The sequence below is a fragment of the Micromys minutus genome (genome assembly GCF_963924665.1).
Source record: "Micromys minutus genome assembly, chromosome: 17".
Lineage (NCBI taxonomy): Eukaryota > Metazoa > Chordata > Mammalia > Rodentia > Muridae > Micromys > Micromys minutus.
Window position 1 is genome coordinate 50598698 of NC_137952.1, and position 17358 is coordinate 50616055.

Consider the following 17358-nt stretch of genomic DNA (forward strand, 5'->3'; position numbering starts at 1 on the left):
TTAAGCCCACATACAAAGAATCAGTCTTTTTTTCTGCCTGCTTGGTTCTGGACCCTGACTCCACCATCTCTCTTGCCAGCTCCGTACTACTCGGGATTTTCTCTCTTGAAATCTGGGGACAACCATGGCGTCATCCACATCACTGAGAAGTGTCTCAGCTGATGGTACCCCATCCTTTGCAACCCATCCCCAGTGGAAACTGAGGGGCCGCCTTGCAGAGGGGCCCACTTGCCTGTAACAGAGCCCTCTCTGCTTCTTACCAGCAGCATGGGGCTTGGGCAGATGCCTCTCTGTTCCTCAGTTTTCTTGGAGCACTCAGACCGAATGGCTGTGGGAATCAGGAAAGTTAAAACTGAACATTCAGTCCACTGCCTAGGTATAAAAAGAAAAAAAAAAAGGCAGCAATTGTGGTAAGAAGTTGACATTGACAACAATAATTACCAAGTGTTCTATTTCTGTTGCTGTGACTAAAATCAACTTGGGGAGGAAAACATTTATTTCATCTTAGATTTCCAGAGCACAGCTCATCTCTAAGGGAAGTCAGGTAGAAACTCACAGCCAGACTTGGAAGCTGGAACTATGGAAGAATGCTGCTTACTGCCCTGCTTCCAAGCCTGCATTTAGCTACTTTTCTTATACATTCTGGGCCCACCTACTAGGAATAGTACCACCCACAGCGGACAGGACCCTCCTATATTAATAATCAATCAAGAAAATGTCCCCACATGCCAATCTCTTGGAGGCAAATTCCTCAACTGAGATTCCACTTCCCAAGTGTGTCAAGTTGAAAAGCAAAATCATCTGTCACCCAAATTTCTAGGGGGTGAGGATGGGAAAAACTTGTGATTTCTCCACAAGACCAGGTGCAAAGGCAGCCCCTCTCCAGGACTTGTCAATCCCCTTACAGATCTGTGAGCACGCTGCCCACACTCCTAGTACAGCCTGGCAGCCTGGATTATTCAGGGCCGTATTGAGTTCAAATATCTAGTTTTCCAATGTGCAAGTATCACCAGAAAGGAACAAACCTTCCACTGTAAGTCCAGGTTCTGTCAAAGCGTCAAACCTGCTCTCCTTCAATGTCCATGCCATCCTGTGTTAAATCCGGAAAAGACACTGCCCAACCCCCACCCCACCCCCAAGATGGCCCAAATGAAAGATGTTTCTGCATCTTGATCAGAGGCTCACAGTGTCTCTTGGCTCACTGCCTCTTCCTCCTTCCTCCAAGGTTACCATCATCGGCTACACCCTAGGGATCCCTGACGTCATCATGGGGATCACCTTCCTGGCTGCCGGAACCAGTGTGCCCGACTGCATGGCCAGCCTCATTGTAGCCAGACAAGGTGGGACCTCCGGGGACACTGGGGACAGGGAAGGAGGGAAGGATTCCCTCCCTGGTGGGGGCCACCCCACGTGGCAACTAAAGGGCACAGCAGACCCTTCAGGTCATTATTATCATCCATTAATTGTAAAATAACAATAAATATAGAAAAAAACCTGCTCACCTGGACTGAGGCCCTTTAAGTGAAACACTAAATTCACTCAACAACTCCAGAGGCAGGGACAATTGTGTTTCCATTTCATGGATAAGGAAACGGGCTTATAAAAGATAGACCTACACCCTCATCCATAACTAAGCTTACTCATAGCAACTCCAAAATGACAATTGTCAGCACACAACAGGTGCTTCCCCATTTCAAAACCAAAAGCTTACTAACCCGCTGGACACTCCAGACAGTGACATCCTTCCCAGCGCTGACTCTCACTCATGCGCCTGGTGGATGTTGGAAGGCATTCATTTGAAACAATGGGGGAGACAAAATTTAACACAGTGACCCATAGACTCCTCTGGAAATTCTACTTGGTGGCATTTTCTTTTTTTCTTTTTCTTTTTTTTTTTTAAGATTTATCTATTTATTTTGTGTATGTGAGTACACTGCTGTCTTCAGACATACCAGAAGAGGGCATCAGATCCCATTACAGATGGTTGTGAGCCACCATGTGGCTGCTGGGACTTGAACTCAGGACCTCTGGAAGAGCAGCCGGTGCTCTAACCGCTGAACCATCTCCCCGGCCCAGTGGCATTATCTTTATGTTGCAGATGGAAACGATGCTATCTTGTATAAGTTGGCTAAGTTGTGGAGCCACGTGTGTGCTGTGGGCTTCTTCCCACCGGAAGGGTGGCTCATATCTCTCAGCATTCTTGAACCAAATGTGGATACTTTTTTTTTTTTTTGATTCCCTACCCTGTCATCATATCTGAAGGGAAGTTGGGGATCAGTAGGATATGGGTTCTCTGAATTGCATAATGTTATTTTTTGTATTAGTGATAGGCTTAGAGAAAATCAAGTACATACATAGTCCTGCAAAACTATTCAGTTGCCAGGCGGAAGAAGACTCAGGAGAGTCCCATGTGGGCCCCTCCTGCTGAGGTCCCCTCGATCACTAATACTCTCTTGTCCTTGCAGGGATGGGGGATATGGCTGTGTCCAATTCCATCGGGAGCAACGTGTTTGACATCTTGATTGGGCTCGGTCTTCCCTGGGCTCTGCAGACTCTGGCTGTGGATTACGGATCCTACGTGAGTGTTCCCTCCACAGTATCTCCCTAGATTCAGACTAAACAGTCTGCGTTTTCAGTGGCCTTGGCCACAGACCTCTTGTCTCCCGGTAAAGCAGATATGGAAATATTAATGTTGCGGGAGAAGCAAATTCTTCTTGTACATATCTTGCAGAGTCACTCATGTTGAGACATACAAGACTCCAGAGCAGAGGTCAGCAAACTTTCTGCCTCAAACAAGACTTAAGCATAGGCTGGTGTGGAAGGGTGGGTGGTCTCCGGCACAGCCACAAACTCTGCTGATGTAGCAGAGAAGTAGCCACAGAGGATTGGAAACTGAAGTGTGAATGCTTATATTTTCATGCTGTGATATGTTGTGCTTCTTTCTTTTTGACCATTTAAAAAAATGTGGGAAAAAAATCATCTTAATTTATGAACTATATAGAACCAGTTAGTTAGTGGACCATCATTGGCCACAACATAAAATCTATTTGCTTTGCGGCATATCTACAGGATAACTAGTATGTCAGATTGTTTGCAGTATATGTACAATATATTTAGTATATCTGATGGCATGGGGGGGGAGACAGACAGACAGACAGACAGACAGACAGACAGACAGACAGACTATCTAGTTGGGATACCTTGAAGAGGTGCCACCTATTTCATGGTCTGATTCCAAACAGCACTCCTAAATTCTGCAGGCCCGTGAATAAGATAGCTCTCAGTCAGCGCCTATGATTGACCACATCAACCATATTCACAAGTGTTTGATGCCTAAGGCAGAGTACTAACAGATGCCAGGAAAGTTCATAAGGACCAAACAGAAGGCTTACTTGTTACGAGTGTTTCTTTTCCTCTGTATTCCTGAAGGGAAATCTTATAGGAGAGATACTGTTGGGGGTCCGTGAACATCTTTAAGTCGGATGATCTGCCAGAATACTGACAAGAACCAAAAGCAGATTATACTCGCAGCTAAGATGTATTACAGCAAAGGATATGGGGGGGGGGGGGGACAGGAAAATAAAGTGCATCCAGTGTCCAGAGAACTCTGATGGTTTTTTCCATACCAGGATGCACAGGTCCTTGCTTTCTCTCTCTCTCTCTCTCTCTCTCTCTCTCTCTCTCTCTCTCTCTCTCTCTCTCTCTCTCTCTCTCTCTCTCTCTCTCTCTCTCTCTCTCTCTCTCTCTCTCTCTCTCTCTCTCTCACCCCCACCCCCACTCCCAGCCCCAGCATCTTTTCTGAGTGGCCCAGGGGGTGGGGCTCCTCCAAACACCATTCTCACGCTGGGAGCAATAGCATTGTCTGTATTTAAGCTCACCCACTGTCTGCCTCATCACTTCCTGAAAATGCAAGGCTTGCAGAAGGCTGAGGACCCTCCTGGGGGCTGTCTACAGCTGGCTCGCCTGAGCCTTCACTCCCTTACACTCTTTTATTCTTCCCAGCATGAGCAAAACGTGTGACCTATAGGGGCTCACAGCAGACCCCTCTGCAGTGCTGGCCGCACAGGAGCCTCTGTGTGACACTGAGGCCCTTGGTGGGAGACTGGTGTAAATAAGGTTTTTATTTCCAATTTTATTCCATCTGAATTAGTTTAAGTTTACACAGCCACATGGATCTTAAAGCCGCCTGTGGGACACGGTAGCTCCAGAAGATAAAATTTAAATTATCCGCAGCGTAGCCCGGAGAAGACCATTGTTAGCATTTTGGCTTATTTTCTCCTCTAGTTTGTCTTAGGCAGCTGAGATCCACAGTACAGACATTTCATATGTTATCCCCCCCCTCTTTTAATTTCACATTAGATCAAACACATTTTGCTTCGAATCGCATTAGATTCGTTCTCAGAGGAGGCCAAGAATTGTAGCATCTGGGTTTCCCAGAAAGTGCTTGGCCAGCCTCTGTTCAGGGACAATTCATATGACTTTGGGTCTTCCTTTCACGTTAAATGAAGCCACGGACACCTTTGTACATCAACCTATAGGGTTTGGAGGTCAATAACCATTGCACATAATTCTGATCTGGATATAGGATACATCTTTAATGGCATTTCCAATTAAATTACACTTTAATTTTAAATAATTAGATAATTAACCTTTATTCTTTTCAGCACTGGAGAGTGAGCCCGGGACCTTGTGCATGCTGGGTAAGGGCTTTACCCTGGGCTACATCTCTAATTCTTGGTATTTTTAGTCAGTGTCTCACTGTGTAACCCAAGCTGGCTTTGAAAAACCAAAACACTCCTGCCTGGGCCTCTTTAGTGCCTAAGTGGCCATCCTACACAATCCTTCCTGGCTTATCTCTCCCATTTTAATTAGTCCTGACTGAGGTTTAAAGGCAGCTTTGAGAGCCTTAGGAGCTTTGAGGGACACCCAGCTTCCTCAGCGCACAGCAGGGGTGGCAGACACTGACCACAGCTGAGTGCACATCTAAATCTTCTTAATTTGCACTGGCTTTCATCAATCGAGTCCCTTTCCTGGACAGAAGGGCTCCCTCGGGCCTGGGTGGGCTCATCATTGGAACTCTTTCCAATTGACACTAGGAATAATTCGACCCACTTTTGTTTGGAGACAGGGCCCCATTATATAACCCTGGCTCACCTGGAACTCTTGGTGCAGAGCGTGTTGGCATCCATCATGTAGAAATCCACTTGTCTCTGCCTTCAGAGTGCTGGGATTTAAAGACAGACGCTACTGCTTCCCCGCAGGGCAGTGGGACCTCTGCTCCTGCCGTTCCATGGTCTAAACAGGAGTGCGGCAGATCACATGGCTTGACTTCTGTAGAACACGGCACCAATCGAGTGTGGCTCAGTTGGTTTGGTGTTTGTTTAGTGTGCACTACACAGCTCTCATTTAAATCTCTGCTCAGGTTGTTTTTTTTTTAATAGTCATTTTATATTTGGTTAAGTGGAACTGCTGTATTATGACTATGCACGTGAATATGAGAAGTATTTGCACATAAGGCATTGTAAAAAGTAAAAAGTGAAAGTATGTAAAAACTTTGACATGACTTTAAAAACACATCGATTCCTGAAAAGTAAGCATTTACCCTGTCAGCGGACTCAAAGGACAGACAGGAGCAGGGGACAGAATCCCTTCAGTGTCGGGAAAACCCTGGCATTCAGCAGCTCTGCATGACTGTAAAGTATCTCTGTAATGTCAGAGACAACTAACTTGGAGAGAAAAAAACGGATTCTTTTGGTTCGCAGTCCCTTCAAGGGCCTTCAGTGACCTAAGGACAGTCGGTGGGCACAGTCCTCAAGGGTCCGCACTGTCCCATCGGAACCATCCCATTGACATGTGACTTTCGGGGACACTACCTGAATTCAAGCCATAGCACTCTCTATGTAGGGAAGGGGGCTGTTTAGGCTTATTTTTTAATTTTTTAAGTTGTTTTTATATGATATATTTTGATCAGGTTTTTATCTCCCCCACCTCGTTCCTGTTTTCTCCCAGATACCCACCTCAGAACAAAACAAACAAAGTATCAAAAGAAATAAACAAATATCCAGTAAGGTGGGGGGGAGCCAAAATTTTATTTTGTTTTGGTTTGGTTTAATTTGGTTTGGTTTGGTTCTAGGATAACAGGGTATGGTCATAGAAGATAAAATCTTTAAAGCTGATTTGAGTTTGGCTGGAGAGATGGCTCAGCAGTTAAGAGCACTGAATGCAGGACTCTGCTCTTCCCGAGGTCCTGAGTTCAAATCCCAGCAACCACATAGTGGCTTACAACCATCTGTAATGTATTCTGATGCCCTTTTCTGGTGTGTCTGGAGAGAGCAACAGTGTACTCACATATATAAAATTAGTAAATAAATCTTAAAAAAGCATAAACAACAAACAAAGCCTCTTGTTTATCCAGAAGTACTGCAGCTCGGTCAGACAAGCCCTCTACCACAGAGTCTCATCACCCTCCCCTCTCCTGACATTCCCTCAACAGTGTGAACAGTGAGACATTCTCACATCTGTGAAGCCACACTTCTTTCCATACTCAACACCCACTTACAGAGTGGTATCATAAAAACAAAACTTGTGACCCAGACTCGGGTTTTCCATCTAAACATGACATAATTGGTTTTCTTTGGCCATTATGTTTACCTGTACAACAATTGCTGGTGTCGGGTGAAGATCTCTTCCCTCCTTATGTAGAGGAGAAACCACAGCCCTGCCAGGGATCTCTGAACAGCCCCAGGCACACAGGACAGAGTTTAGAAGGTACATGACTAACATTGTATCCAAAAGCAGCTGCCTCAGCGGCCACTGCGAGGAAACCCTTCATTTAATCTCAGATACCAGCATCCAAGGGCCTCTCAAATGACTTCTATTTGGAAAGCTCCTGTTCATGTGCTTTGGGAAAACCGGAGGGTACTGCCACGTTCTGGCTGTGGTAAAAATCATTTGTGTTCAAGGAAGTGATCCTGAGTTCTAAGGAAGAGTTACTGCATCTCCAGTGCTCTAGGACAGGATTCCAGTTTAGGCTGTCTCAAATGAAACAACTTTCACCACAACGGAACAACCATGTTACATAGGGTGGGCTTTCATTAGGTAGAGAACACGGAGAATGTGCTTGCATAGGTGCTCTGTGTAGTGATAATCGACCAAAATAATGGTACAGCACTTGGCCCTACTTAGCCAGGTCTTTGTATTTGTTGCCTAGAAGCCTGGGGTCCACAAGAGAAGAGCAGGGATACCCCCACCCAGAGGCTTCTATTCTTTTCTGGGTAGCCCTGCAGGCGTCAGCTTAGATGTCACTCAGGGACGCTCTCCCAGGCCTGAATCAGGTATCCTCCTATGTTCCTCAGCATCTGGCTGTAGCAGTGTTGGGTATCTAGAGAAGGAGAGGCCATACTGAAAGAGGGGCTACTGATGCAAAGGCACCACAGGAGCTCATGTTGGAGAAGAGAAGGAAGTCCAGGCTGTGGGAGTATGGGAGGAGGGAGGTGGGTGCTACACCATGATCTAAGCTGGGTAGAGGGTCTAGGTGTCACACTAAGGGTAATGCAGTCCTGGTCCCATTCTGCAGAACTGAGAGCCAAGATCAGGATAGTTAAGTCACACATCCAGAAAGGGATTCCTGCAAATGTGCATAGCACCATGGTGATGATCAGAGGGATGTGGTGACAGCCATGGAAGTCTAAGCTAGAGTCATCCCTCAGCTTGAATCTTTGCTGAAGACAGAGCAGAATTAAACATAAGGTGGCTTCATGTATGTCATGTAAGGAGAGAAGGAACTAGAAGAGAGAACACTCCTGACTCTAGATTAACCTCTCAGTGTTCCACTGGGGCTACAGTCCCCACAGTCTCCCCAGGATAGGTCTGTAGCACAGTGGTTTTCAGCCTGCATCTCCAAAAGTATTTACCTTACAATTTATAACATTGGCAAAATTTCAGTTATGAAGTAGCCAAATGGGTGGGGGTTCCCACAACCTGAGGAACTGTATTAAAAGATCGTAGCACTAGGGAGGTTGAGAACCACCTAGGTCCTCTCATGACGAAGATCCCGTCTTCTATCAGAGTGTTTTCCTAGCTTTCATGGGATTCCTTGAGTGTTCGGTACCCCAAGTCCATCTGTCCCTGGGCATCACTGTACAGCTTTGTGCTGAGATGCAGGAGTCTCGGAATATAGCACAGATCCACGGAAAGGCAAACTCAGGACTCACTGGTTACAAGCATGTGGTCGGCCCTCACCTCCACCCAGAGTTGTTCCCAAGAGAGAGGCTTCATTTCAGAAAGCTCTCAAGGGCCTTGTTTCGTTTATTATGACAGTAACCTCCAAGACATCTTTCCACATCTCTGACATCAGAATTGAGCAGCCTGTGTGGGTTTAATGGCCTCTCCCAACCTTTGGAGAGACCTACCAACAATTCTGAAGCAGTTTTTCCATCTTGTCCAGATGGGATTTCCACGTCATAATTATGGGATAATTACCTTCCAGGCATCTGCTCCATGCCTGACATCAGATGCACACATTTGACAGTGAGGGGAAAATGCACTTTCACAGATTTTGACATTTCTCACACTCTATGGCTTGTTCAGAAGCCGCCTAGTTACCCAGGTGTCCTGAATCAATAACCTGAGCATCAAGGTTTGAGTGGTAAGTGCTTCTTGTACCATTATAGTGATGAACAGCCATGCATGAAATTTAACAGAATCAAGGGAATCTGCAGTCAGAATTCAGGAAATCAGGGCAGAACTCACGTTCCCAAGCTAGGGGTTTAGAAACGTAGAATACAGCATCAGAAGCCATGAGAGAAGGAAGAGGGTCTCTCCTTTTCTCTGTGCAAGAGTTGAGCTTATTGCAGGATGCACAGAAATAAAAAGACCTTATAGTTAGATCATTCTTTCTTGCAGCAGGCATTAATTGAACACCTACTATGCACCAAGATTGTAAGCAAGCCAGACATTGCTGTGCTTCTGAAATGGCAGCCTACAGGAAAAGCCAAGTAAATCCAAACAAATAAAAACAAAGTATGTGGTGCAATTGTGCAGGATGTACAGTGGTGTGAGGCGGGGCTAGAGATCACCTGTAAGAAAGTCACATTTCTTCTGAGTCTGGGATTTTCTGAGCAAGCATATTGAGGAGACTTCCCCGAGCAGAGGAAAACAAAACAGCTTATAAGAGACCAAGATGTAAGAAGTCTTGACACATTGATGGACCCCATACCACCCCGGGAGGCTCCTATGGCTGGGTAAAGACAGAGCAGCCATGTGGCAAAGAACCTGGAAACCACAGCAACAGAAAGAATCATGGGTATTTGAGAGGTAAGGATGTGACCATGCTGCTGTTCAGAAAGGTTGATTAAAAGCAGAACATGGTGGCGCCTGCCTTTAGTTCCAGCATTCGGGAAGGAGAAGCAGGCAGACTTCTGTGAGTTCAAGACCAGCTTGGTCTACATTGTGAGTTCCAGGTCACCCAGGGCTACACAGTGAGACTCCGTCTAAAAGAAAGAAATGAGATTACGGTGAGTACACAGAGAAGGAACTGGAACCTGGTAGACATTTTGCACCAGAGACAAAGTGTTACGATGCTGTGTCACAAAGGCCCTGAAAGTCAGCTTAAATCCTCACTCGTGCGCTGGTGTGTTGACACATATTTGGATGATCAGGCCCTGGCTCCAAGCTTCAGAGAATTCTGAAGTCAAGACAAGAAGTTGTGCTGAGCTCTGCAATTGTATTTCAGAAATACGCTCTATCAAGTCAGACCTACTCACATCCTACTGGCTAAGGCACTGGTCAACCGAAAAAAACGTGAGTCAGCATAGCCAAAAGAAGGCCTCAGGCCTTTTCCAAGTCCCCAGGGCCCCAAGTCCCCAAGTCCCCAAGGCCATCCCACCACCACCTTCTGCAAAAGTCTTCTAGAAGAGTCCAGGGCTGACAGCCCTGATGTGTCTTCTCTTTGCTCTCCAGCAGAGGGCAGGAGCTATCTCTCCCTCCCATCAGAGGGCTTCTATCGGATGGATCAATAATCCAGTCAGTTTTTGATGTCTCCCCCGTCACTATTGCCTGCCGTTCTCAGCAAGTATTCCTGATCTAACCTCCAATATCTGGAACCCGACTCTGTTTGCTAGGACCAATTCCAGTCTTAAAAACCCCTCACCCAACCCCCACAGTCACAGCTCTTATGAGCTTGAGTATCCACTGTTTGCAGAAATGTCCTGTTGGCTGAGGTAGGTGCATTCCCATGACAGAATTCAGCAAAATAAGAAAGATAGATAGGCACTGGTGGAGACGGTCTGCATTTTCACATGACCTAGACAGACATCTTAGAGACATGTGGCATTTAAATGGATGGCAGGAATCACATCTGTTGTAACACAGGCCCTGGGAGCTATAGGAGCATCACCCATCCCTATACATTTGGTTCTTGGATTCCAGCGTCAAGTTAGAAAACATCAGTGATGTTTGGGAGAAGAAAAGATGGTTAAAGATTCTACTGTAGAAAGGCTGATATGGAAAGCTGTTGGGTCTCACTTTTCATTAGTCTAAGTGACCCAGAGATGATGCAATCCTGAGGCAAGATTCAGATGAGCTGCCTCAGGAAGGCCAGGAAATGCCACTGTGGGAGTGGGAAAGTGAGACAGGATGAGGAGGCAGCCAGCAGCAGCTGTATTAACAAGCCCGTTACCATGCAGACAACTATAGCCACATCCCTACAGAGGGACATTGTGTGAGACTTTCTTGGAGAGACTCTCTATTCACACTGGATAGAGCAGATTAAAGGAACAATTAATTGCACCAGGGTCCAACCTGTTGTGCCACTGAGTCTCTGGGGCTGCTTACAAAGGCATGGATGACTCAAGAACAGCAGGGTCACTGACAGCCCAGTGACAGGCCACAAAAGCCATAGCCCTGCAGGCCTCCAAACATGCATGCAGCTGAACAGGCCGAAGAGTCTCTTCTCCCCAGCAGGCCTTATGGTTATACAATGCTGGAGAAATGAGCCTTATGATCCTTCTAAGTTTCAGCTCTCCCAAACTTCTAAGTACTACTTTCTTCCTGGGTACCCTCCAGGAGAAAAAAATTTCAGCAGTGATATACAACAAGAAAGCTCCAGGAAACTGGACAGTCCTGTCTCGAATGACCCATCTGAGGGGCAGGCAAGCTGAAGTTATACCTGTCTTGGGAGCCACGGGGTTTCAGAGGTAGCTGGTAGCCACTTAGAGGTCAGGAATGGGGCGTGTGAACAGTGCAGAGGTTTGAATTTGTTCCCCAAATGCTTATCATTAGAAATGTAATCCTAGAAGTCACACGGTAATGGTGTTTGGGGTGGGACCTTTCAACAGGGCTAGATAAGGTCAAGAAGTCAATGGTTTTGTAGCTTCAAAAGAAACAGAGAGGGACTGGAGAAGCGATTCCATAGGTAAGAACATTGGCTGCTCTTCAAGCGGACCCTTGTTTGGTTCCCAGCACCCACATGGTGTCTTATAACCTTCTGTAACTCCAATCCCAGGAGATCTGACACCCTACTCTGTGGTCAGTGGGCACTGCTTGCACATGGTACATAGACAAACCTATAGGCAACATACCCCTACACACAAAAACATACATGAAAAATGTTAAAGAAAGGAAAATGGAACAGTCCTTGTTGAAATGGCTGCTCTATCCCATCATCTGATGATCATCACACAGAGACAGGTACAATTACACACACACACACACACACACAGAGACACACACACACACAGACACACACACACACACACAGACACAGACACACACACACACAGACACACACAGACACACACACATACACACACACAGACACACACACACACAGACACACACACACACACAAACACACACACACACTATAATACAGCAAAGATACCCCTTTGTTAGATGCCAAACAACCTCTGATGCCATGCTTCTAGACTTTCCAGCCTCTAGAACAGTAAGGCAAACATCTACTCTTTATAAAAACAGACTCGGTTCAAATGTTTTATTGTAGCAATGGAAAATGCCAGTGCCGACTGTTGTTGTGGCTTCTTAGATTCATTGACTCAGGCCCTGGAAAACTGAATGACAAGGAAAGCCAAGTATCAACTTTTAAGGACTCATAGGTGAGAGGAAGACCCTGGCTTTTCTGTCTGCCTGACAGGTGGAGGGAAGTCTGGAGTCTAAGGCCCAAGTCCAAGAACAGACTTGACCTTTCATTGGGTACGTGAGCTGCTAAGTTGTCTCATCTTCAAATAGGAATAAAAATCCCCACTTACCCCGTGGAGAGGTCCCTAGAGTATATACACTGTTTGTGGGTACCCTTTAGAAACAAGAGCAGGTAAGAATGCAAGCTGGTGTCAACTTTTCTTTTCTGGGGCTCATATGCTGTTCTACCCCAGCAAATTCTTCAGTTAAAGACACTCTCACCCAGTGGTAACATTCAGCATAAAGCCAGGGTTAGTAACATCCTCCTGAAAACTGCAGCCAAACAAGTGTTAGAACTGCCTATTGAGGAAACCCAGTGCCCTGGGGAGGTTGAGGCAGGAATGTAAAACTACAAGTCCAGCCTGAGCTACATAGTGAGTGTTTGTCCCAGAAAACAAGGAAGAAGTTAGAAGTGGGGTGACAATACGCCACGTGGGCTCCCAATACTAATTAACAACAAACGAAGCCTTTTCCCCCCCAAGAGAATTCTCAGGTTAGGTAACACTAACTTCAGACCATCAGGAAAGATGTCCTAGCCCCTGTATGGGGAAAATGGAATCTTTTTTGACTTGGGTTCTTAGATCCCTGAATGCCAGGAACTGTTTTATATGAAACATAAATGCATGGGACTGGGGGTGAATGAGTCTGTGTGTGCATCTGTGTGCGTGTGCTGTGTGGGCTGCGTGCCTGCTGACTTTGGAAGCAGCCAGACTTCTGTTTCCTCTCTCACAACTTGCCAAAAAAAAAAAAAAAAAAAAAAAAAAAAAAAAAAAAAAAGGGATTGGAAAAGGAAGCTGGGTGTTTCTGAAGACAAGAAATGAGAATAGCCCTTCACTTCAGAACGGAACAGCCAAAGCAGGCCTCACTCGATCGGATCCTCCTTGCCATGAACACTCTGAATTTGAACTTGCTGTGGCTTGTTTCTTGTGAGGCAAAGGAGTGACCGAACTCAGCTCTGTACACAGTTGGAGCCCAAAGGCTTTTGCAAAGCTAATGAAAGAATGACAAGAGTTTGATCCTTTTGTCTGGCATACAGGCCCCCCGGAGATTAGTTCTGCTGCCTGCAAAGAGAGCTACCTGAGTTACCTGGGTGATGGAAGTGAGACAGATAAACAGACAGACAGACAGATAGACAGACAGGCAGGCAGGCATAGTTTTATATTTACATATATGAATATGCATTGACTTCACGTGGTAGTGAATTTCATAAGAACATTTCCCTCAGGCATGCATATAGTATGCGTGTGCTTCCGTAACTGACCCCTCTTCTTCCTCACCTCCACACTCTTGCTATCCTCGTCCCCTTATCAGATCACCCCAACTCTTTTTTCATGTCATAAATAAAAATTTTTTTACATAAATATACCATTTATATTTTTTTTATATAGAACTCTCAGCTTCTTCTCCAGCACCATGTCTGCTGTTTTCCTTCCTAAGAGTTGCCATGGTCATGGTGCCTCTTCACAGCGATGGAAATCCTAACTGAAACATTGAGGGATGAGATGATTTCATAGCAAGGTTTGCCACTGACATTTCTACACTTGGTGGCATCTTGGTTGGCTTTGGCTTCACACCTGTCAAGTGGAACATGCCAAGCGCTGAGGAGAGGAAGGAGCATTCCCTTTCAAGTGGCGGCTCATCCACTGACAGTCATGTTCTGTTGAACTCCCAACCCAGTTGTGATTCATGTAGCATCTTTCTCAAACTACGTGAAAAAAAAAATAAACGTTATCCATATTTCCCATCACTTTTAGGGTGACATAATTCATCCTAAAACATTCCCAAAAACATAATAGAAAACTGGATGTCACCAGAAGTCAGCAGGACAGTGTGGTTGACAAGAGTCACAAGGTGATGGAGAGTCTGAGTGTTTGCAGTGGGGATGGGATTTGGCTGGGAGCTGGCAGAGAAGACTGTGTGTGTGGAGGGGGGAGCACGTGACCCCAGAACAGGGGACAGCTGCCCTGCCATTGTCTGTTTCCGTTCTAGAGGAGAAATTTGGAATCACTGTTCCTCAGGCTTGCTTGAATACCCTGTACTCAGCAGGTGCCTGACGCAGAAAGCCCAATATTGTTCTTCCTTCCTCACAGATCCGGCTGAACAGCAGAGGACTCATCTACTCCGTGGGCTTGCTCCTGGCCTCTGTCTTTGTCACGGTAAGTTCGTAGCTTCTTCCCACTCCGAGGTGTTCATGTTCAACCCCTCCCCTTGCTTACTTTGGAGAGCAGATGGGTGTGTCTTCCATTAAATGGGGTAGACATCCAGATGGACCATCCCCTGGCTGTTTCTTCTAAAACAAGCAAACAAACAAAAAACTGTAGTAACCAGCTGGAGTTCCTCCTCCATTCCTAAAACAAGTTAGCCTCTTAGAAACATGATCCTGTTTTGTGTCAAAACTAAAATATTCTGGAGTGCTACAAGGATAGCTCAGTGGCAGGGCACATTTCTAGAACACCCTGGGTTGGGTCTTTCATTGAACAATAAAAAGCCAAGACTCTCAGTGGGTCAAGTGCTTGGTGTAGGGATATGAACCCAAGTTCAGATCCTTCCAAATTTACATGAAAGCCAGACATTGCAATGCATGCCGGTAACCTGCACTATGAGACAAAGACAGGCAGATCCAAAAACCTCCATCGTCAGTCAGCTTGGTCAGGACGGTGAGCTCTAGGTTCAGTGAGAGACCTTGTCTCAAAAAATGAGGGGGAGAAGTAATCAAGGAAGACCTCCCAGCACCAGCCTCCTGCTCCATGCACAGACCTGCAAATGCACTACACATATGAGCATGAATATACACACACACACACACACACACACACACACACACACACACACATACACCACACACATACACCACACACACACACACACACACACACACATACACCACACACATACACCACACACCACACACACACACACACACACACATACACCACACACACACACACATACACCACACACACACACACACACACACACACACATACACCACACACATACACCACACATATACACCACACATACCACACACACACACACACACATACACCACACACATACACCACACACACACACACACACATACACCACACACATACACCACACATATACACCACACATACCACACACACACACACACCCACACACACACACACATACACACACACACATACACCACACACACACACACACACATACACCACACACATACACCACACATATACACCACACACCACACACACACACACACACACACACACATACACCACACACACACACACATACACCACACACATACACCACACACACACACACACATACACCACACACATACACCACACATATACACCACACACCACACACACACACACACACACACACATACACCACACACATACACCACACATATACACCACACACACACACCACACACACACACACACACACACACACACACAGGGAGAGAGACAGGCAGAGAAAGAAAGACAGAGAGAGAAAGAAGATATTCCCTCTTTTGTACTAAACTAGATTCCGTGTTATTGATCCTTCTAGATTGTAAAACACCCCCTTAATTCTTTGCCTTTGATCAATATTCAGAAACTAAGAATATGTTTTTTTGCAAGGCATTTCTGATGCTACTCACTCACCATCGTGGTCAGTACAGCCATTTGTATAATTTAATATTCTCGCCTACACTTTCTGTTTGGCAGCAGTAAATTTCTACCTGAAGTATTCATTACCATACAAATGGGCTGTTAAATTTTTACCTTAGTAGGTAAAAACACAATGTATTTTCTTCCCTCTGTGCTCCAAACCATTGCACCTCACCTGGTATATTTTTAACATAATATGCCAAAGAATGTGGGTCCATATGGACAGGCAAGAAGAACAGTAATTTAGAATATGGGTCGAATGTCAAGATTTTACATAATCAAATACCACCTTACACACAAGTGTGCATTTACAGAATTGAGCCTTTCACAGTTACAAAGTTCCTCATCTGTGGGATGGCTTGGAGTTATACTTTATTCTTTTCCTGTGCACTGGGGCCAGAGCATTTGCATGTGGTAGGCAAGAGCTGTCACTCAACTGTATATCCTGCTCTGTTTTTACTTAACATTTCAAAGTGGGGGCATAGTAAGTTGTACAGATGGGACTTGTGGTCCTCTTGGCCTCCAGAGTAGCTGGGATTATAGGCCCACACTACTAGATCTAACCAAGTTATGATGCTTTTAATAGCTATACACTGTGTTCAGTCTTTTGCATGTTTTCCCATAGGGAGCTCCCCCTGGTGTCACTATTACAAACCTATTATATAGAGGAAGGATAGTGCCTAGAGACGTTAAATAACCCAGGGATACTGATGCCTCATAAACTGTAGATTCAGCCCGATGGAAATACAATACATGTGTGTAGGCCTTCTCTGTGTCCTTAGGATATTCCATAGTTATGTAAGCCTGTCGGAGGCTTTACTGAATACTTGTCCAGTTATAAAAATGGACTTGATAAGAGAAAAGAAGGTTTGGAAAGAATACAAAATTTCAAACAGCTTGTGTTTAAAATGTCTCTTAGACCTCCAAGAAAAAAGAGTGAGAGAGGTAGTGGGGATAAAAATCTAAATCTGGCAGAATTATCTTAGATAGGGTGGTTTTGGTGTAGATATAGTTAGAAGCTCTGCTGTTTGTGAGCATAGTCAGAAAACACAAGAGACCTGTGGTTGGAGGCATGGATGGCTCAGACCCTTGCAGATCAAAATGGTGAGTATAAAATACCTAAAGAAACAGAGAAGGAACCAGAGGGGGTCACACATAAGGCTTTTAGGAAACTGAGGCAGAAGGAGCAAGTGTTTAAGGCCAGCCTAAGCTACCTAATGTGACCCTACCTGGAAAGAAAGTTAAGAAGCAGAGAAAACACAGTCACTGGATGGGAAAGAAAACACTACGTGTGGCCTCTCAGGAGCCAAGCGGACATGAGGGCTCAATATAAAAAGAGTGATCAGAGGTTCTGAGCAAGTCACATCCCAAATACCGGCCATTAAAGTTGGATATAGTGCTTGTCCCGTTGGTGATTGGTGAGAGTGGTTTGCGGTGGGACGAGGGAAGAGAAACAAGGAAAGAAGAATGGAGTGAGAGGTAGACACACAGTATTCATACTCTCTCAAAC

At 45.5% G+C, this 17358-nt stretch overlaps 1 protein-coding gene across 2 annotated transcripts in view; it reads left to right on the plus strand.

The window, feature by feature from the left end:
* SLC24A3 (solute carrier family 24 member 3) overlaps window positions 1-17358 on the plus strand; it is a 439524-nt gene that overhangs the window by 417040 nt on the left and 5126 nt on the right. For both annotated transcript variants that reach the window (XM_080931187.1, XM_080931188.1), the window contains exons 14-16: window positions 1226-1340; window positions 2466-2578; window positions 14286-14351. In XM_080931187.1, coding sequence (XP_080787313.1) covers window positions 1226-1340; window positions 2466-2578; window positions 14286-14351 — 294 coding nt within the window. The remainder of the gene's footprint in view (window positions 1-1225; window positions 1341-2465; window positions 2579-14285; window positions 14352-17358) is intronic.